At 38.1% G+C, this 23,175-nt stretch overlaps 1 protein-coding gene and 4 pseudogenes across 1 annotated transcript; all 5 read right to left on the bottom strand.

The window, feature by feature from the left end:
* Positions 1-1,101: 1,101 nt before the first annotated feature.
* LOC131855798 (DNA replication licensing factor MCM4-like) lies at positions 1,102-1,922 on the bottom strand. The gene is made up of 2 exons (XM_059217412.1): positions 1,911-1,922; positions 1,102-1,674 (listed from the first exon to the last, which is right to left on the bottom strand). Exons 1-2 carry the CDS (start codon positions 1,920-1,922, stop codon positions 1,102-1,104), a joined length of 585 nt encoding a protein of 194 aa, XP_059073395.1.
* Positions 1,923-2,014: 92 nt separating this feature from the next.
* Positions 2,015-3,076, bottom strand: LOC131874629 (DNA replication licensing factor MCM4-like; annotated as a pseudogene).
* A 409-nt stretch (positions 3,077-3,485) lies between these two features.
* LOC131034826 (DNA replication licensing factor MCM4-like) lies at positions 3,486-4,547 on the bottom strand (annotated as a pseudogene).
* Positions 4,548-4,881: 334 nt separating this feature from the next.
* On the bottom strand, positions 4,882-6,243 carry LOC131034825 (DNA replication licensing factor MCM4-like; annotated as a pseudogene).
* A 108-nt stretch (positions 6,244-6,351) lies between these two features.
* On the bottom strand, positions 6,352-7,336 carry LOC131034824 (DNA replication licensing factor MCM4-like; annotated as a pseudogene).
* Between the last annotated feature and the right edge of the window lie 15,839 nt (positions 7,337-23,175).

Genomic DNA, 23,175 nt, shown 5'->3' with positions numbered 1-23,175 from the left:
ACTTCAGTATTTCGTTACAAGAGAAAGTACGCAACGATGTACTATAGAGCATATTAAAACGGTTTGTCACAACACTAAGACATCAATCTTATGAAATACATTGTTACTAATTATCATATGGGTGTTGTACCATCCTTAAAATTCCTCTGCAACCTCATCAGATATTTTAGGATGTATAAGTTGTCTTGCATAAGTGATATATGAAGTGAGGGTTGGGAGGTCCAATGCATCCAGTGTTTGGTCCTCAAGGTCATCCTAATGCAATGCAACAAGATGCCTTGCAAGGCACCGATCTATTTGTTCATCAGCTTAATCAAGCACTAGGTAGATCAGATCAAACCTGGAAAGCAATGTTGGAGGAAGTTGGATATTATCAATAACTGAAAGTCTAGGGTTGTAGCATGAACCGCTAGGATTAACACAAGCTAAAACCGATGTCCTTGCATTAAGAGATGTTATGATCCAAACCTTTGCAATTGACATTGTTTGTTGTTACATCACCTCGTGTAACATGCTACGAGCATTATCTGACATCTTGTCAAACTCGTCTATGCAACAAATACCCCTATCAATCTATACCAGTGCTCCACTTCTAGAACCGTTTCACCAGTTTCAGGGTCCTTTGATACATAAGCAATCAAACCAACTGCAAATCTTCCATGACCACTTGTACAAATGCCTAGAGGAGCCAACTTATGCACATACTGAAGTATTGTGTTTTTTTACATTGAGTGGATAAGGCTTTTTGGGGCAAAAAAATTGTATCAGCTCTCATGGAGTCTGTAGGCATACATCTCCTTCACGAGATTGCCTAACTTGTATGGGCTCGGGCATACAACTCTCTCTTTCACAGAGTTCCCAAAAAATTTATGGTTCTTACATTATTTATTTTTATTTGTTTTATGCCAATTTTTGTCATCAGATTGTACAACCACGCTTTGCATTCCTTCCAACTTCAGCATTTTCTTACAAGAGAAAGTACCCAGTGATGTACTACAGAGCATAATGCTCAGAGCATATTAAAACAGTTTATCATGGCACTAAGACATCGGTCTTATGAAATACACTGTTACTAATTATCATATGCGTGTTGTACCATCCTTAAAATTCCTTTGCAGCCTCATTAGATATTTTAGGATGTATATGTTGTCTTGCATAAGTGATATATGAAGTGAGGGTTGGGAGGTCCAATGCATCCAGTGTTTGGTTCTCAGGCTCATCATGATAATGCAATGCAACAAAATGTCTTGCAAGGCGTCGATCTGTTTGATCATCAGCTTTATCAAGCACTAGGTAGATAAGATAAAAACTGGAAAGCAATGTTGGAGGAAGTTGAATATTATCAATAACTGAAAGTCTAGGGTTGTAGCGTGAACCACTAGGATTGGCACAAGCTAAATCCCATGTCCTTGCATTAAGAGATGTTATGATCCCAGCCTTTGCAATTGACACTCTTTGTTGTTCCATAACCTCGTGTAACATGCTACAAGCATTATCTGACATCTTGTCAAACTCGTCTATGCAACAAATACCCCTATCACTCAATACCAGTGCTCCACTTTCTAGAACTGTTTCACCAGTTTCAAGGTCCTTTGATACATAAGTAGTCAAACCAACTGCAGAACTTCCACGACCACTTGTATAAATGCCTCGAGGAGCCAACTTATGCACATACTGAAGTACTGTGTTTTTTTACATTGAGTGGGTAAGGCTTTTTGGGGCAGAAAATTTATATCAACTCTCATGGAGTCCATAGGCATGCCTCTCCTTCACGAGATTGCCTAACTTGTATGGACTTGAGCATACAACTCTCTCTTTCATAGAGTTTGCCCAAAAAATTTATGGTTCTTACATTTTATTTTTAAAAAAATTATTTTATTTTTATGTCAATTTTTGTCATCAGATTGTACCATGCTTTGCATTCCTTCAGTTTGTCACAACATTAAGACATCAGTCTTATCAAATACATAGTTACTAATTATCATATGGGTGTTGTACCATCCTTAAAATTCCTTCAAGTTCTCTTAACATTGTCTATGTGGATTGTAACGAACCCCTAGCTCACAAGGTTTCCAATTGCATTGTGAATATCATTGAGGTTGACTTCCTTCGATCCCTGTTTGTACATTTCCTCCAGTAACTATGTTATACGTGTTGATGGTCCCCCTACCTGCATCTTTTCCATAATAAGAATCCTAACTAATGAAACAAGATTGGCTCATCTTATTCTTTCACTCACTAAAACACCCGTAGTGATGAGATCCATGTCAATGGTTCGAGTTGAATGATTTGTGGCAAATTGTTGAACTGCAACTTCAAGTAGGTGGAATGCTTCTACCACATCACACCTTTCAACCCACTCAGAGAATCGAATGTGGGCTAGTGTTTCACTAATTCTTATCAACCTTTCAATTTGACGAGGTGTTGCTATGATAACCTTTTTACTACTACCAGGGAAGTTGTCCTTCCTACGCATTTCAACATAAGCATGGATTAGATCCTCTGTAGCCTCATCGGGTATTTTAGGATGTATATGTTGTCTTGCATAAGTGATATATGAAGTGAGGGTTGGGAGGTCCAATGCATCCTGTAATTGATCCTCAGGTTCGTCATCATAATGCAATACAACAAGATGCCTTGCAAGGCGTTGATTTGTTTGTTCATCAACTTTATCAAGCACTAGGTAGATCAGACCAAAACTGGAAAGCAATGTTGGAGGAAGTTGGATATTATCAATAACTGAAAGTCTAGAGTTGTAGCATGAATTGCTAGGATTCGCACATGCTAAATCCGATGTCCTTGCATTAAGAGATGTTATGATCCCAACCTTTGCAATTGACACTCTTTGTTGTTCCATAACCTCGTGTAACATGCTACAAGCATTAACTGACATCTTGTCAAACTCGTCTATGCAACAAATACCCCTATCACTCAATATCAGTGCTCCACTTTCTAGAACTGTTTCACCAGTTTCAAGGTCCTTTGATATATAAGTAGTCAAACCAACTACAGAACTTCCACGACCACTTGTATAAATGCCTCGAGGAGCCAACTTATGCACATACTGAAGTACTATTGTTTTTTACATTGAGTGGGTAAGGCTTTTTGGGGCAGAAAATTTGTATAAGCTCTCATGGAGTCCATAGGCATACATCTCCTTCACGAGATTGCCTAACTTGTATGAGCTCGAGCATACAACTCTCTCTTTCACAGAGTTTGCCCAAAACATTTATGGTTCTTACATTTATTTATTTGTTTAAATTATTTTATTTATGTCAATTTTTGTCATCAGAATGTACAACCACGATTTGCATTCCTTCCAAATTCAGCATTTTGTTACAATAGAAAGTACCCAGCCATGCACTACAGAGCATAATGCTCAGAGCATATTAAAACAATTTGTCACAACACTAAGACGTCATCAGTCTTATGAAATACACAGTTACTAATTATCATATGGGTGTTGTACCATCCTTCAAATTCCTTCAAGTTCTCTTAAAATTGTCTCTGTGGATTGTAATGAACCACTCGCTCACAACATTTCCAATCGCATTGCGAATATCATTGACGTTGACTTCGTTGGATCCCTGTTTGTGCATTTCCTCCAGTAACTCTGTTATACATATTGATGGTCCCCCTGCCTGCATCTTTTCCATAATAATAATCCTAACTGATGAAACAAGATTGGCTCATCTTATTCTTTCATTGACTGAAACTCCCATAGTGATGAGATCCATGTGAATGGTCCCAGTTGAATGATTGGTGGCAAATTGTTGAACTGCAACTTCAACTAGGTGAAATGCTTCTGCCACATCACACCTTTCGACCCACTCAGAGAATCGAATGTGGGCTAGTGATTCATTGATTCTTATCAACCTTTCAATTTGACGAGGTGTTGTTGTGATAACCTTTTTGCTACTACCAGGGAAGTTGTCCTTCCTACGCATTTCAACATAACCACGGATGAGATCCTCTGCAACCTCATCAGATATTTTAGAATGTATATGTTGTCTTGTATAAGTGATATATGAAGCGAGGGTTGGGAGGCCCAATGCATCCAATGTTAGGTCCTCAGGCTCATCATCATAATGCAATGCAACAAGATGCCTTGCAAGGTGTCGATATGTTTGTTCGTCAGCTTTATCAAGCACTAGGTAGATCAGATCAAAACTGGAAAGCAATGTTGGAGGAAGTTGGATATAATCAATAACTGAAAGTCTAGGGTTGTAGCGTGAACCACTAGGATTGGCACAAGCTAAATCCCATGTCCTCGCATTAAGAGATGTTATGATCCCAGCCATTGCATTTGACACTATTTGTTGTTACATAACCTCGTGTAACATGCTACAAGCATTATCTGACATCTTGTCAAACTCATCTATGCAACAAATACTCCTATCACTCAATACCAGTGCTCCACATTCTAGAACTGTTTCAACAGTTTCAGGATCCTTTGATACATAAGTAGTCAAACCAACTGTAGAACTTCCACAACCACTTGTATAAATGCCTCGAGGAGCCAACTTATGCACATACTGAAGTACTGTGTTTTTTTACATTGAGTGGGTAAGGCTTTTTGGGGCAAAAAATTTGTATCAGCTCTCGTGGAGTCCATAGGCATGCATCTCCTTCACGAGATTGCCTAACTTGTATGGGCTCGAGCATACAACTCTCTCTTTCACAGAGTTTTCCCAAAAAAATTATGGATCTTACATTTTTTTTCAAAAAAAAATATTTATTTTTTATGTCAATTCTTGTCATCAGATTGTACAACCACGCTTTGCATTCCTTCCAACTTCAGCATTTTGTTACAAGAGAAAGTACCCAGCGATGCACTACAGAGCATAATGCTTAGAGCATATTAAAACAGTTTGTCACAACACTAAGACATCAGTCTTATAAAATACACAGTTACTAATTATCATATGGGTGTTGTACCATCCTTAAAATTCCTTCAGGTTCTCTTAACATTGTCTCTGTGGATTGTAACGAACCCCTGGCTCACAAGGTTTCCAATTGGATTGCAAATATCATTGAGGTTCAATTCCTGGATCCTTGTTTGTGCATTTCCTCTAGTAACTTCGTTATACGTGTTGATGGTCCCCCTACCTGCATCTTTTCCATAATAAGAATCCTAACTAATGAAACAAGATTGGCTCGTCTTATTCTTTCACTGGTTGAAACTCCTGTAGTGATGAGATCCATGTCAATGGTCCAAGTTGAATGATTGGTGGCAAATTGTTGAAGTGCAACTTCAAGTAGGTGGAATGCTTCTGCCACATCACACCTTTCGACCCACTAGAGAATCGAATGTGGGCTAGTTCTTCACTAATTCTTATCAACCTTTCAATTTGACGAGGTGTTGTTGTGATAACCTTTTTGCTACTACCAGGGAAGTTGTCCTTCCTACGCATTTCAACATAACCATGGATCAAATCCTCTACAACTTCATCAGATATTTTAGGGTGTATATGTTGTCTTGCATAAGTGATATATGAAGTGAGGGTTGGGAGGTCCAATGCACCCAGTGTTTGGTCCTCGGGCTCATCATAATGCAATGCAACAAGATGCCTTGCAAAGCGTCGATATGTGTGTTCATCGGCTTTATCAAGCACTAGGTAGATCAGATCAAACCTGGAAAGCAATGTTGGAGGAAGTTGGATATTATCAATAACTGAAAGTCTAGGGTTGTAGTGTAAACCGCTAGGAGTGGCACAAGCTAAAACTGATGTCTTTGCATTAAGAGATGCATTATCTGACATCTTGTCAAACTCGTCTATGCAACAAATACCCCTATCACTCAATACCAGTGCTCCACTTTCTAGATCTATTTCACCAGTTTCAGGGTCCCTTCATACATAAGCAGTCAAATCAAGTGCAAAACTTCCATGACCACTTGTATAAATGTCTCGAGGAGCCAACTTATGCACATATTGAAGTACTGTATTTTTTTACATTGAGTGGGTAAGGCTTTTTGGGGTAGAAAATTTGTATCAACTCTCATGGAGTCTATAGGCATACATCTCCTTCAAGAAATTGCCTAACTTGTATGGGCTCGAGCATACAACTCTCTCTTTCACAGAGTTTGCCCAAAAAAATTATGGTTCTTACATTTTTTTTCAAAAAAAATAAATATTTTTTATGTCAATTTTTGTCATCAGATTGTACAAGCACGCTTTGCATTCCTTCCAACTTCAGCATTTTGTTACAAGAGAAAGTACCCAGTGATGCACTACAGAGCATAATGCTCAGAGCATATTAAAACAGTTTGTCACAACACTAAGACATCAGTCTTATAAAATACACAGTTACTAATTATCATATGGGTGTTGTACCATCCTTAAAATTCCTTCAGGTTCTCTTAGCATTATCTCTATGGATTGTAAGGAACCCCTCGCTCACAAGGTTTCCAATTGCATTGCAAATATCATTGAGGTTGACTTCCTTGGATCCCTGTTTGTGCATTTCCTCTAGTAACTCTATTATACGTGTTGATGGTCCCCCTGCCTGCATCTTTTCCATAATAATAATCCTAGCTGATGAAACAAGATTGGTTGGTCCTATTCTTTCATTGGCTGAAACTCCCATAGTGATGAGATCCATGTCAATGGTCCCAGTTGAATGATCGGTGGCAAATTGTTGAAGTGCAACTTAAAGTAGGCGGAATGCTTCTGCCACATCACACCCTTCAACCCACTCAGAGAATCAAATGTGGGCTAGTGCTTCACTAATTCTTATCAACCTTTCAATTTGACGAGATGTTGTTGTGATAACCGTTTTGCTACTACCGGGGAAGTTGTTCTTCCTACGCATTTCAACATAACCACATATCAGATCCTCTACAGCCTCATCAGATATTTTAAGATGTCTATGTTGTCTTGCATAAGTGATATATGAAGTGAGGGTTGGGAGATCCAATGCATCCAGTGTCTGGTCCTCACGCTCATCATAATGCAATGCAACAAGATGCCTTGCAAGGTGTCGATCTGTGTGTTCATCGGCTTTATCAAGCACTAGATAGATCATATCAAACTTGGAAAGCAATGTTGGAGGAAGTTGGATATTATCAATAAATGAAAGTCTAGGCGTGAACCGCTAGGATTGGCACAAGCTAAAAGTGATGTCCTTGCATTAATAGATGCATTATCTGACATCTTGTCAAAATCGTCTATGCAACAAATACCCCTATCACTCTATACCAGTGCTCCACTTTCTAGAACTATTTCACCAATTTCAAGGTCCTTTGATACATAAGCAGTCAAACTAACTGCAGAACTTCCATGACCCCTTGTATAAAGCCTCGAGGAGCCAACTTATGCACATACTGAAGTACTGTGTTTTTTTACATTGAGTGGGTAAGGCTTTTTGGGGCAGAAAATTTGTATCATCTCTCATGAAGTCCATAGGCATACATCTCCTTCACGAGATTGCCTAACTTGTATGGGCTCAAGCATACAACTCTCTCTTTCACAGAGTTTGCCCAAAAAATTTATGGTTCTTACGTTTTTTATTTTATTTTTTTATGTCAAATTTTGTCATGAAATTGTACAAACATGTTTTGCATTCCTTCCAACTTCAACATTTTGTTACAAGAGAAAGTACCCAGTGATGTGCTATAAAGCATAAACAAGTATAGTCAAATTAGTTATTAAAAAAATTCATACAATGAGATAGTGTTGAAAATATATTTATGTAGGGTGTCTTATAGCAGTTCTCCCTCAAAACTACTAGCAGAAATCCCCACGTACATACAGAATTGGTGAGAAAACAGACATAGAACAAAAAGATACAAACAGACAACACAAACTCCAACGGCCATGGCAAGATTAACCCAGAAGCGACTTATACTCTAGGTCCTCGTGGAATTTTGAGAGCTGCTTCATTGCTTGGGAAGTCTAGGGTCTTGACCGCAACTCTCGACCCACCTCTGCTCGTGCCACCTCATGAAGAACCCCTAAAACCTCATCACGTTGCTTCAACCTTTTGAAAATTTTGAATGCCTACCACCCGCGGAAAGCAAGAGCTCTGCATCTTGCCTTCAAATCATCATCAGCCCATCGAATGAGTGGTAGCGGTGCCACCGGACCAGCCACCCCTATCTGAGGAACAATGCCCACCATTGGGACCACACGAGCATACACACTATCCAGGTTTAACAAATACCTTGAGTCAATTACAACTCTCAAGGCATTTTTCACCTTGTCCACCTCAGCCTAAAACTGGAAACCCTAGGCTGCAATCAATGAATATGCCTCCATGTTCGTCTTGTAGTGATGACTTACATGGACAATTTCATCTCCCAGTAGCATCTTCACAAGCTCGTACAGGTGCTCATCCTTAAACAAAAACAAACCTTTCAGCCTCTTGTCTGTGAATCATCTAAGAAATGGGACTAATTTCTTGTCAGTATGGAAGCAGAAATTGGCTTCCATGTTGCGTAAGGCACCCAAGACAACTTTGCATACAATATGATACCAAGAAAATGACACTCTGACAACACTCCGCCCAGTCCACTCAAGCTTTAAACACCTCACACTCACTTATGATAGAACATTCGTCGTTGGCATTTATCACAATCTCTGTCATCATTCCTCTGAATGTTCTCTAGTTCATCCGCACAATTCGTCTACACAAGCTGGCATTAAAGCCATCTGAATATTAGCCATTCAGTGCATACGACAAGGCAATATCTTTGCTTATCAGCATTCTTGATCACCACAAGGCAATAACGCAAGACAATTCGTTCAAATGTATTCAAGACAATTCGCAACATTTAATTCTTTTCGGATCGATCCACATGTGTGCACTGTCCCATTAAAGGTTTTGACGCCATTTTGCAAACCCATTTTATTCCTCCTTTCGAAATAGCACCAAGTTTGCTATTTCACAATCCTCACTTTTGTCTTTCGTGAAATAGCGATGTATTCACCATTTCGCAAATCACTATTTTAGCTTCGCGAAACAGCGACGGGTTCGCTATTTCACATCCTTCATATTTAGACTACGTGATACAACGAAAGATTCACCATTTCGCATCCTTTGTTTTTTGACTCTTATGAAATCAACATCCGACAATGTTGTTGTATGTGCGACGATATTTTCGTCGAACAAGCATGCTCCACATTGTCGCAATTGTGACGAACCAATTAAAATACCTAACTAAGTTGTTGTATGTGCGATGATTGTTTTCATCGTAATTACCAATGTTTTGTGTTGATTGTTCGTCGCAAGACTAACGAGATTTTTGTCGATATTCCGACGAAAACCGCCCGCATTTTTTCGCAACATCGTCCGACAACACTTGGTCAATAGTTTGACAAAAATAGGAGCGTCGGACAAGCGACAAAATTTTGGCAACAAAAATTTGTTGGGTATTTCGTTGGTAATCCGATGATAGTTCGTCGAAATTTCAACAAACATACATCAGAAATTGGTACCAAATACAGTAGTGGCATGAGTTGCAATTTAGTGTATTCCCCAAACATATTTTTAAGCATTACCTATTCATTGTTAGTTTCAAAATATAGTAAAAATACAAACAAGTTTCAATTAACGATATTTGACCAAATCATATCCACAAACCATAAGTTCAATTCCTCACATTAATTCAAATGTCCACTCATGAATACAAGCAATTTTCAATTAACAAAAACTGACCAGATCATATCCACAAACCCAAGCAGTTCCTCGTATTAATTCAAATCTACACTCGTGAAAGTGAAACAAAATTTCACAATTTAAGTTTTCATTTTGAAAATTCCTCAAATTAATTCAAATATGCACCTCATGAAAGTCCAGCAAAGTTTTACAATTTAAATTCCATATTGGCAACATTCATCTGAAATTCTAACGTCATGGAGATGTGCTAATGACATTTGTACAATGATTTCCCATCACAATTTGAGATAAATACTCTTCCATTAAATTACTAGTATTTTACATTTAATATAACATTTATTTCAATTACGTGATATCAATCCTCGCTTTTAAATGAGAGATTTTGAAATAGATGACCCTATATCTAAAAACCAATTAATTAATCTCCTTTAACGTTCCAAATGAATAACCATTGTTTGGTTTTGCAAATGAAAGGCCATTAATAGCTTATAAAAAATGTACCCTCGATACTTACAAAAGTGTATAGAGATTATCACGATTCTCTAGACACTGCACCAGGAAATTCTTTACAAATAAATCATATCATCAGGGATAGAAAATAGGAAATTGTTCCAAACTACGCATCAATATTTCTAACAATATATTTATATTTTTATATAGAAGCAACTTTTTTAATTTCCTGTTCCATCCATCCTAACGTTATCAATAATTCATTCCAGCGTATTCAAGGAATTTCACAAGAAAAGTTAAACAAGGAATGCCAACCTGATGATTGGAAAAAAACAGAAGATTATACTTCATGAGAAAATAACTTATTGTAGAAGTGAGCAAAAGTTTGTAGTGAGAGGAGGAAAAACTCAAAACACTTCCATCTCCCATGGATAGAATGTAATAGGTTTAGGTTCTAAATGCAGAGTGTAGTCACACAAATCTGTCCAGCTTAATTAAATAAATATTCGCTATTTATTTGATTAAAAATCCACTAGCCATCAGTTAATTAAATAAATATTTAATTAATTCATCTCCAAACATTCTTCTATTAATTAAATAAATTATTCAATTTATTTTAATTAATTCATTAAACCAAATACAAATCAATTAAATAAATAAAATCTATTTATTTAATTAAATCCCCATTTTCCTCTTTTAAATAAATTAAATAAAATATTTATTTAAATCATTATCCCACCCCACTTGCATTTTCCTACAAATGCAACTTGCACACATTTATTGCAATAAATGAATTTTTATTTTAATAAAATCCTATTTTCCCTCACCCACCAAATCCAATTGCAAAAATCTAATCCCCTTCTAGATTCTTCTAACCCCTTCCTAATTAACCTAATCCATCCCCTAATTATTGTCACATTCCTAAGCAAAATGGAGTCACTTCTCAAAGACTCCAAAGTCTTTGAAAAGCATTTAATGCTTTGTGTGTTCAACAAATTAACCCCCAAAGTCTTCCAAGACCACTAATGGCTCTTACATGACCATTTATGGCTCTTACATAACCATTTATGGTTATTTCAAACTTATCTCCCCAAACATTTATTGTTTTGATTATATTTATCCATTTCACATTTGCACAAGAGTTTATCCATTGGATAAAAGCTTTATTCTTTGAATAAAGAGTTTATTCATTCAACCAACCTTGACTTTAACTTCCAAAGTCATATCAAGCATTTAATGCTTATTCCCTCCCCTCTCAACCTATCTCACATTGACACTTGTTATCCTGGGATTGGGTTGAAAGCCATCACATGGATTTGAAATCATTCAATCCTGACCCTTGTTGAGATTACTCAATCTCAACCATCCATTGCTCCATTTTTCCTATAAATAGAGCCCATTTCTTCATAATTCAGATCCTGAAAACTTGTATGCATTTAAGCTATAGGCATTTTAAGAGAGCATTTTAGCATAATTAACTAATATCTTGTCATTTTGGATAAAATCAATCATTTTATTATCATCTAGTATTTTAGCTTTTCATTTTACATTTGAAGCAAAATACTCAAATCTCAATCCTCCATAAGCATCCATAGTGCAAAAAGCTGCTAAGAGCTACACTATTTTGGAACTTGGAGAGGAGAGGAACAAAGGAGAAGGAGCTAAGAACATGCCAAGAGGCATTTGGAGATGCCTCATTATCTTTGTTTCATTAGTTAGATATATTAGCATGATTTTAGTGTCTCTCTTGATATGCCTGTTTAGATTAGTTTTTGATTGAATAACACTAACGATTTCTTGTGTGTTTTGTGTTGTTTCTCTTAGACTAACCTTGTCCATTTAGCAGAGCATCATTTGGTGAACCCGACATGAATCCAAGCACCTAAAAAACAATTTTTTTTAACCCAACTAACATGTTTGAATGTTGAACTTGACACACAGGTCGCGCTTTGGCGCTTTTGTCACGTTTTAGCGCTATTGTTTTTTGTCTTTTAGCGCTTTTGTTCTTACAATAGCGCTATTGTCAAAGAATTAGCGTTTTTGCCAGTATTTTGGCGCTTTTGTTCATGAATTAACGCTTTTGTATTTATATTAGCGCTTTTGTATTGTTGTAAAAATCTTTTCTTTTAGCGCTTTTGTAATATTTTAGCGTGTTTGTGTTAAAGTAGCGCATTTGTTTTCACATAGACTAGCGCTATTGTAACAGAACGTTATAAAAAAGGCCTTGTAACCAATAAAATTATTTTTCTTAGGTTTGTGGGAGGCAGAATATATATGGAATATAACATTTAAGTATAAGTGACATTTCCTCTTCTCTTTTCTCTTTCTTATACTTTAAGTTATATTCCATATATATTGTCAGGATGTTTGAGAGGGGTTTCAGACCTCTAGGAGTTGAAATGCAAAATCTAGTTTTTGGAAGATCCTCCAAATTTCAGACTTAGTCAAATTTCAGGGCATTTCAGGATCAGGATTTGTAAAATTGTAACCAAAATCAGAATTTAGGCTTGTGTAAGCCCACACTAACATTTGATCACTAATTGTGTGCAGGTTCTAAACTGTTTTGTGCAGGGGAAGGAGTTAGTTTAGAGGCTTTAAGTTTCTTTTTTTTTTTACTTTCTTTCAACAAAAGTTAGTTAAAAAGAATCCATTCTCCCTTCTTGTACAAGTTAAAATAAACCTCACATTTTATTTTGGAGTGTATAAAATGAACCTCAAACTTGTTTTTGGTGCTTAAAAGAAAATTCATCTTTCTTTATTGCAAGGTAAAAAGAACAACAACTTCAAATTTGCTTTCATTGCAAGTTAGGACTAATTTTCTTTTGGTGCTTAAAATCAACAACACAAATTTGATTTCCTTGCATCAATTCGGACCTAAAATTTACAATCCACACTTCAAAATTTTGGTGCAAATAAAATTCACAATCAACTTGTCTCAATTTTGCAAAAGTGAATTACTTCAAGCAAACATGTTTTTTATTAAGTTGACCAGGATTTCATTTTCCTAGTTACTCAAAACAATTGCCTTTAAAGCTAAAAAGAACATTATGGTTGTTGGAGCAACATCTCCAAATAGTTAGAACACTTTGTAATGGCAAGTTAAAAAAAACAAGTATTTTCGTGCTTGGCACACTTGTGCAAAAAGTTGGTCGAGTGGTCCTACTTCTAACACACACTATCCTCTCCCTTGGCTTTCGTGGTCCTAGGTGCAAGAGAAAAGTGTTAGTAACACTCAAAATTTTATCTTTTTAAGAGAGGCCTGCCAAGGGATCGATACTCTTGGGAACGACCTCGAGCGGTAAATCCTTCGAGCCACTATAGAAATCAGGTGAGAGCGAAAGCTGTAGCCTTGGGTATAGCTGTTCCTACAGTGTAACTGGCCGAAAGGACAAATGGGCCCCACCACCAGTTACAAGGCTCTTAAGTGAGTCACTGCAGAATGAACTTATGTCCAAAAACATCGAACATGACTAAACACCTTTAAGTAGTATCCCACCCGTTCTATTGATTGAGAATATTTGCGATATAATTTAGTGCAAGAGCATAGATGGTTTTGCTCCCAAGATACTCACCATACATATTTCCTTGAGTAGAAACATAGCTTTTTGAAAAGTCACTTGTGGCTTGATAAAAGTGGTGACTCCCCCATCATAGGGCCCATCATAGGGATCATCTATTTGTTATGCTCGTGCAAGACTTAGTATATCACATCCTTACCTGCCACGGTGGGATTCATAAGGTATGTAGTACCAAAGTCGAAGAAATATCAAGATGTGGGCTAAATTTATCACAAGTGGCCATTTGACCTTAGGGATAAAAAGTGTTTGAAGTGTGTTCATTTAGTCAAGACCAAGCGCAAATTGAGCCAACTTCAGGCTTTGGAAATACACCTTAAAAATACATCTAAAGGAAGGGTCATATACAAGTCCAAAGATTGGGTTGATCTAGACCCATACTCATTTGTGCCTTTTAGGCAACATTCTTGTGTTTGTGTGCTTGCTTTGTTTTCTTGTCAAAGAAAAATCAGAAAATCACTTCCCAAAAGAAAAACAAAAGTATTCATCCAACCAAACATTTTTCAAAACAACCAAAACACATCAAAAACAAAGTGCAAAACAACAAGGAATCAAATTTTATGACCATTCTTCACATCTTGCAAAAGAAGAAGCGTCATCAGAATATCAACTTGAAAAGAAGACCATTGAGCTCAAAGGCTTTTATCAAAAAGAGAAAAATCTTCTATATTAATAGACAAATCTTTGTCTCACATAGAGTCTTTCTACATCGCATGCGTCTATACCTTCAAAGTAAAACAAACGAATTTGATTCAGAATCATTGAACCGCAGAGCTTTTATGCAATATAGAGCTCTGAGTTATCACAAAAACCAAGGAGGACAGATTAATCCAAACTTTTTCCCAAACATCTGTATCACATACAACACAGCTCGAGAAATACCACCAACACCTCAAAGGGAAGAGGTAGAGTTTATCCCCTTTGTAACACAAAGTTTTTATTGAAGTTGAAGAAATCTCATCCATCATCTTATTCATATATCATCACTTCATCATCAATCTGTTCCAACTCTCAAAACATTGAGAGGTTCTTGTCCCAAAGTTCTCTTTTAGATATTGCTTGAATCAAACACATCACATCACTTTTAGATTGTTTCTACATCTAGGATAAGCTCATCCTAAGAGACACATCTACGCAGGTTAAAACTAGTTCATGAGTGAATCCTCTCATTACTAGGTAGTTAAATCTATAACACATCTCAGATTTCTCTACACCTTATCACATCAAAATCTTATCAAACAAACAAGCAATTCAAAGAAGGAATTTTGGTTACATCTACCTTAAAAGTGCTAGAGATCTACATGCAACACAATTCACCAATCATCACTCTCTCATTTCATCAAAAACTCATCATCATTTTTACTCAACTTCAACAAAGGCTCATAAACAAAATGGCTCAAACCAGATCACAGTCAAGGCAACGAGAAATAGAAATAGAAGAAGAAGAAGAGGAAAATCTCAATGAATTCCAAGAAGCACTTGGAGGAAATGCGAATGACGAAAACCCAAGTACTCCTACTCCTGCAACAATAGAAAGGGCCCAGCATAACCCTCTCTTTAACAGACTGTTTGACGAAATACTCAGGAGCAATGCGGATGCTCACTTCTTAAAACTTGCTCAAGAAGGAGCAAAACTCCCCTCTGACTTTGATCTTGCCCAATTAAGACAAGCATCAGAAAGACAAAGTCGCCATGAAGAGGAAAGAGGTAGAGATCCCATCAAATATAACATTCCTCGAGGTAACCCACCACCTCCTCCTCCAAATGAAATGGAGATGTTGCGACAACAAGTCGAGAATCTCGCCCAACAACTTCATAGTGGTGTCAAAACTAACCAATTCTCACTCAATGACATATGTCCCTATCCTTTTGATCGGAATCTTTATATGCCACCCTTTCCACGAGGATTCGAAAGACCCAAATTCAAAAAATATAGAGGAAAGGGGGATCCCCGTGATCATGTCAGAGAATTTCATTCTGCTTGTCTTGAAGTAGCATATGAAGACACCTACCTAATGCGCCTTTTTCCCAAAGCTTGGGAGGAACAACCACATCATGGTTTTCCTGACTACCAGGTGGCATTAGAACATTTGAGGAACTCATCCAGAAGTTTCTAGCTCATTACTCTCATAACATTGAACGCGACATCACCATGGCCGATCTGTGCAACACCAAACAAAAACCAGGTGAACTTTTCTCAGTATTTCTGCAACGATGGCACCAAATGTCTAGCAGACGTTCTCTTCAGTTACTTGAATGAGAACTAGTGGAAATATTCATTTCCAACTTAAACGAAGAAATGGAATTTCACCTGGATGTAAAAGACACAGACTCTTTTAATGATATGATCACCAAGGGTTTGAAATGTGAAAGGGCACTCATCAAGAAAGGACTCATCAAAATCTTTAATGAACCAAAAGATGGTCCTCGCCCACGCTTCAATAGTGATAAACCAAACTTCTGGAATAAAAACAAGAATATCATCAATGATGGGGTTGTGGATGCCCGGACTATCCAGAATGCACAACCTGTGGTTCGGTTTGCAGGACAAAATCCTCTACCACAGAATAACACAAATGTTCCTTCCAATCAAGGTCGCATCACATCTCATGATGAACCTAGACCTCGTCAGCAAAAACAGAAACGAACATACACTCCCTTAGGGGAACCCATTGAAATGGTATTGCGACAACTCATTTCTCAAAATTTGGTCACTCTACCTAAACTATCAAACTATGAGCCTCAGGTCAAACCGGCATGGTGGAGAGATACTGAACACTGTGAATTCCATCAAGGAAGAGGACACAAGACAAGTAATTGTCACCGATTAAAAGATCTTATTCAGGATCTTATTGACTGAGGAGAAATTGAAATAGAAGGACATGACCCAAAAACAACAAATAATGATCATCTAATGTTCAAAAATCCACTTCCATCACAAGATCAAAGGGGTCCTTCCACTTCTAGGCGAGGCACTGATACCACAGATTATACGCAGGTTGTGTATAATTACACTGTAAATCATCTGTATGATGCCAGTGAACAAGTTGCAACCATAACCTTCAAAAATCCCAACTCAAATTGCAATGTTGTTACGCGTCGTGGCAAGGTTACCATAAAGGCAGCTCCACAAGGCACCACCTCCATCCCAAAGCAGTACAGTCTTGTGGAACAATTAGACAAAACGCCTGTGCTTATATCCATTTTAGAACTATTGCGCCTATCGCCATCCCATAAAACTATCTTGGATCAAGCACTCCAACAGGCGCCAGTCCCCGCAAATCTGAATACAGAACAATTTCAAGCTATGGTTGGAAGTCTGAAGTCATCACCTTGTCTCACTTTTTACGAAAGTGACAACTCTTCCTTCCAGCAACCTCATAACGCCTCACTCCACATTGAAGGATTTATTAACCAACATAGGATCAAGCGAGTCTTGATCGATAATGGAGCAGGCCTGAATATTTGCACACTACAGTTGGTCACAGCATTGGGATATGCAGTAGAATCAGTGGATCCTCGTAAGAAGATCACAATCAAAGCCTATGACGATGCAGAGCGTTCATCCAAAGGAGTTGTGGTACTACCAATCCGAGTAGGCCCTGTGGTAAAGCACATCATCTGTCAGGTTCTGGACCTTCCTCTGCCATACAATCTACTGTTAGGGAGACCTTGGATACATGCCATGCAAGCCGTTCCATCTACCTACCATCAATGTATCAAGTTCCCACATAACGGTGTGGAGATCACAATCATGGGCGATGCAAATCCCTTTGCATATTGCCATAATATCAGCCATCAACCAGAGATTACCGTTCCTAATAATAGAGAGGCCATTTCTTCCACATCATATATAAGTCCCGCTCCTCTTGCTAGTTCGAATACCACTATACCCAAGCAAGAAAAGCTTAAGATGAAGATAGCAGAGGAAGGTCCTGGGGAATACAGCTTGAGTCAACTCTTTTGTGTGGGACAAATGCCCACTTCTCCTAGAACACATGGTAAACCACAGCAGGTACTCCAGCAACCACTAAACATACCAGCATGTGATTTGATGCCTTTCATCCTTGGAAAGAGTCAAAAAGAAGAAACCCAAGATGAGGACTTAGCGGAATGGATCTATAAAGATCCCATCACCACTGATATGCCGAAAGTTAAATATCCTACAGATCAGTATGGCAAAGGTCTCCTCATTCTGCAAAGAATGGGGTATGATGGTCAGAGTGCTTTGGGATATTGTAAACAAGGACGACATGAACCTCTGCTACCGGAATTAAAGCCCAAAGGTAATACAGGCCTCGGCTTTGAAAAAGAGGTCTTTCCTAAACTCAGATTCAAAGGAAAACCCAGCAAACCATTTTGTCCACCTACGGCAAAAAGGACACCTTTCATCATTAAAGCAGCCTCAAGCACCATCCCAACTGCCCCATCGAGGCTCACCACCCCAACGCAACCATCACCAATGCCACTCATCTCACCAAACGAACCTGTAATCCCATCAGCAGCACCATTAGCAGCAACAATTGTATCAGAACCCGCAGCAGCATCTATGGCACCAGCAGAAGCCACTGAGTCAATATTACCGATACTCCCCGTACCAGATTCCTTGATCCCCATCAACCTTCCTGTAGCACCGATCACTACAAAGGTACATCAACCAATCACACCTGTAGTGTTTAACTCAAAAGACATCCCAGTATGGTATAGCAATCGGATGCTAGAAAGTGATTCAGAGACCGACTCACATGAATGGGAATTTGATTCGGTACAACTTAATACTTCAGATGAGGAAGACACATCACCACCTCCACCACGCAAAGACATCCCTGTTTACGGAGAAGCACAGATAAAGACCACTTGGGTTCCTGAACTGGAAACATCTTCCACAGACCCTACGTCTCATCCTACGCCTGATTCTGACAGGGAGAGTACCATTAACGACCTTCACCATAACGTCTTAACCCTCACTGATACATCTAGTGCACTTAACCTAATCGATGAAGTAATGCCCATTATCCACCCTGAACTCATCGAATGGAACCAACCAAATCCCCCATGTCTTGACTTCTTCTAAAACGATGAGGCCATCATTGACTTTTTGGAATTAAGGGATAACCTACCAAGCGGGGATCACAAAGCTGGATTCGCAATTGAACTTAATAGCGCAGCATACTTCGAGGCGGATGCCAAACCTTTCAGCTGCAAAAACATAACAATAAAACATGGATCTTCTTGTGAAAACCACACTGTGGCACTGTTTGATCCAACAAAAGTAAAAAGAAAGAGTGTATCCAATGGTGAAAACCTCTCTGAGGCGCCTGAGGATGAAGGGTTTGACATTCTCCCTGCTACTACACAAGAGGAACGATCAACGATTCTCATAGAGGAAACCAAAGAATACAATGTGGGGACTCCTGAAAATCCTCATATCATACATCTGGCATCTCTTCTCACTCCAGAGGAACAGCCTAAATTTATAGAGTTCTGTCAGAAGCGTCAGATCAACTTCGCATGGTCATATGCAGACATGCCTGGGCTTGATCCTGATTTAGTCATGCATCACCTTACCATAGCAGAAGGAGCCAAACCTGTCAAGCAGAAGCTTCGTAAGATGCATCCTCATATTGCATTATTAGTCAAAACAGAACTCAAGAAACTCCTAGATGTTGGTTTCATTAGACCAATTGATTATGCAGAATGGATCTCCAATATTGTGCCTATCGGCAAACCAAAAGGGGGCATCCGCATTTGTACTGACTTCAGAGATCTGAATAAGGCATGTCCTAAGGATGACTTCCCCCTTCCGAATATCGACATCATAGTGGATTTGACAGCGGGACATGCCATGCTTTCACTCATGGATGGCTTTTCAGGATACAATCAGATAAAGATCGCACCAGAAGATCAACATAAGACAGCCTTCACCTGTCCATGGGGCACATATTGCTGGAATGTAATGCCTTTCGGTCTCAAGAATGTAGGAGCAACCTATCAAAGAGCAATGACCACCATCTTCCATGACATGATGCATACTATGATGGAAGATTATGTTGATGACTTACTAGCAAAATCACTCACTAGAGAAGGTCATTTGGACATATTAGAGAGAATCTTTGATAGACTGGAACAATATCATGTTCGACTCAACCCAAAGAAATGTGTCTTTGGAGTAACCTCTGGGAAACTTCTAGGATACATTGTCTCAAGCAAAGGCATTGAGGTCGATCCAGCAAAAGTTAAGGCAATCATGGATATGCCACCACCAAAGAATATCAGTCAGCTAAGGACATTACAAGGGCGACTTCAATCCATCCGAAGATTCATTGCACAATTGGCTGATAAGTGTCATCCATTCACACACCTGCTACACAAGAACATCCGCTTTCAGTGGGATGCCCGATGCCAACAAGCATTTCAGACGCTTAAAGACTATCTCATGAAACCACCATTGTTGATCCCACCAGATCCAAGTAGACCGTTGTTACTCTATATCTCAGTGACAAGTACAGCATTGGGTGTACTACTGGCACAACATAATGCAGAAGGAAAAGAGTGTGTTGTTTACTACATCTCTCGCACACTGGTGGGCTATGAACTCAATTATACACCTATTGAGCGAGCTTGCCTAGCAGTAATCTTAGCAGCCACTAAACTGAGGCACTACCTGTTAACACACAAAGTACAACTCATTGCAAAGATTGATCCACTCAAGTATTTACTCAGCAAAGCAGCATTGACAGGTCACTTGGCCAAATGGGTGATGATTCTAAGTGAATTTGACATCGAGTACGTGGACCGTAAAGCTATCAAAGGTCAAGTTATTGCAGATCAGTTGGCCGATGCACCTCTCATAGGTGATCATCCTCTCATTTCCAATTTTACAGATGAAGAGATATTCATGATCATAACAACACAACCATGGAAATTATACTTTGATGGTTCATACACTAGACATGGCTCGGGGGCAGGCATCCTATTTATCACACCCCAAGGTGACAGCATCATGAAATCTTACAGGCTCATATTTCCATGCACAAACAACATCGCAGAGTATGAGGCCTTGATCACAGGACTCAGGTTAGCCGTACAATGGAAATTACAAGAACTACAAGTATATGGCGACTCCCAACTGGTCATTCGACAAGCGATAGATGAATATCAAACCAAGGATGATAAACTCATGCCATATAAGCAAATGGTGGACACTCTAAAGACATCATTTATTACTATCACTTTTGAGTAGATACCTAGAGATCAGAATCGAGCTGCTGACGCTATGGCTACTATTGCATCTCTCCTAGATCTTCCATAAAATTCAACACGCTACGAGTTCTTGGTCGAACAGCTTTGGATTCCCGCTTATGATATCCCCGAATCCGAAATGATATGTCACCTTGTCGGTTCTGAATCCCCATGGTACGGTGAGTTCTACACCTATCTCCGCGATCACACCCTTCCTCCCAACCAATCAAATAACCAACGTAAAACCTTTATTCGCCAAATTGCTCAATATACCATTATTGCCGAAACCCTATACCGACGCAGTCTTGATGGTACTCTCCTTCGATGTCTGGAACAAGGTGAGATAACAAAGGCTTTGAAAGAAGTCCATGAAGGAATTTGCGGGACTCACTCGAGTGGTCCGTCACTAGCCAAGAAACTCCTGCGCAATGGATACTATTTTTGTGATTCTTTCTTGGAATCCTTGTATGTTGTCTCTTTTTAACAACATTAACGCGAGAAGATGCATGATTAATACAAGTTATAGATTGTGTTCATCTAGTCTTAGGAGTTTGAAGTTGTGATAATGATTTATTTCCTTCAAGCAAACTCTAAAATCAGTCCCTTTTCTATGAAATATTTATGTGTTACATGCTGAGTTGAGTTGTGATGAATGAGTCTTCTTTGTTGAGAAGTATTGTGAGTCAATATAGCTGGTTGAGCTTCTCAATCATTTGGTGTATCACCTCCCATTAGCAGTAGAATCTCATTTCCAACAAGCATTCCTATCCCTTTTCTCAGCCAAGATTAGTTTTCCAAGAGGTTTCATCAAAGAGAACCAGCTCACTCTGGAGGTCGATTTCCACCATAGGCAACCCACGGGCCTGGAAATCATCCCTATTTCACAAGATTGTTGAGCTTTCAGCTGAGCATTCACGGGTGCAATCTTGGTGACAACAGGTGCAACAATTACGCCGATAGTAAGATATACGTGAAATCCAACAATTTGTGATAATAATTTATAGTATGTTGTAGTAAACATACATCAACATGTGAGATCCTACTTATAAATCCCCTCGAATATTTTTTTATAGATTGTAGGTTTTTTAGAATATGAGGAAATAACTTATGAAATAGATTACATTAAATAGATTTGGTCTTGATCATTGATATGTCTTCTTTGTTGGGGTTAGAGTTAGCGTTAAGTTTAGGGTTAGGATTAAATTTAAAATTAGGATTAGAGTTAGAATTTGGTTAGGATTAAGTTCACAATTATGGTTAGAAATTCAATCAGGTTTACCATTAGGATTAGGGTTAGAATTAGGTTTGAGGGTTAGAGATAGGATTAGGGTTAGGGTTGTGATTATGATCATAATTAGGATTGCAAAAAGAACAATAACCTTAATTACATCTTAATCCTAATATAGAACATATTACCTATAACCATAATACTAACCTAAACCTAATACTAATTGAACCCCAACCCCAACACTATATCTAACCCTAATTTAAATCTTAGTCTTGGACATATGCTAACATTAACCCTAATTCAATTGTAACCCTAACCCCAAGCTTTAGAATGGAAACCTTAACTTTTGAATCAATTCAATCATCTTGTTGTCTTATGTGGAAACGAGATTGGAAGGTGTTAAGGGGGGCCTCCTACAACCTTCAACTATCCTTAGTAATATGGTGAGAAACTCCTTTGGGTATGAGTTATTTAGCTTAGGGATAAAAGCTAAGGAATTTTAGTTTTAACCCCCTAGCTTAACACAACTCAATTACCTTCAAACATCAAATAAGTGTATTAAAAAAAAAGAGCAAAATATTATACATGAAATCCAACAATTTGTGATAATAATTTATAGTATGTTATAGTAAACATACATCAACATGTGAGATCCTACTTATAAATCCCCTTGAATCTTTTTTTATAAATTGTAGGCTTTTTAGAATGAGGATATAACTTATGAAATAGATTACATTAAATAGATTTGGTCTTGATCATTGATATGTCTTCTTTGTTGGGGTTAGAGTTAGTGTTAAGTTTAGGGTTAGGATTAAATTTAAAATTAGGATTAGAGTTAGAATTTGGTTAGGATTAAGTTCAAAATTATGGTTAAAAATTCAATCAAGTTAACCATTAGGATTAGGGTTAGAATTAGGTTTGAGAGTTAGAGATAGGATTAGGGTTAGGGTTGTGATTATGATCATAATTAGGATTGCAAAGAGAACAATAACCTTAATTACATCTTAATCCTAATATAGAACACATTAACTATAACCATAATACTAACCTAGCCCTAATACT

This window comes from Cryptomeria japonica, chromosome 3 (genome assembly GCF_030272615.1).
Source record: "Cryptomeria japonica chromosome 3, Sugi_1.0, whole genome shotgun sequence".
Taxonomy (NCBI): domain Eukaryota; kingdom Viridiplantae; phylum Streptophyta; class Pinopsida; order Cupressales; family Cupressaceae; genus Cryptomeria; species Cryptomeria japonica.
The sequence above is the reverse complement of the archived record's forward strand: the minus strand, read 5'-3'. Positions and strand labels throughout refer to the sequence as shown.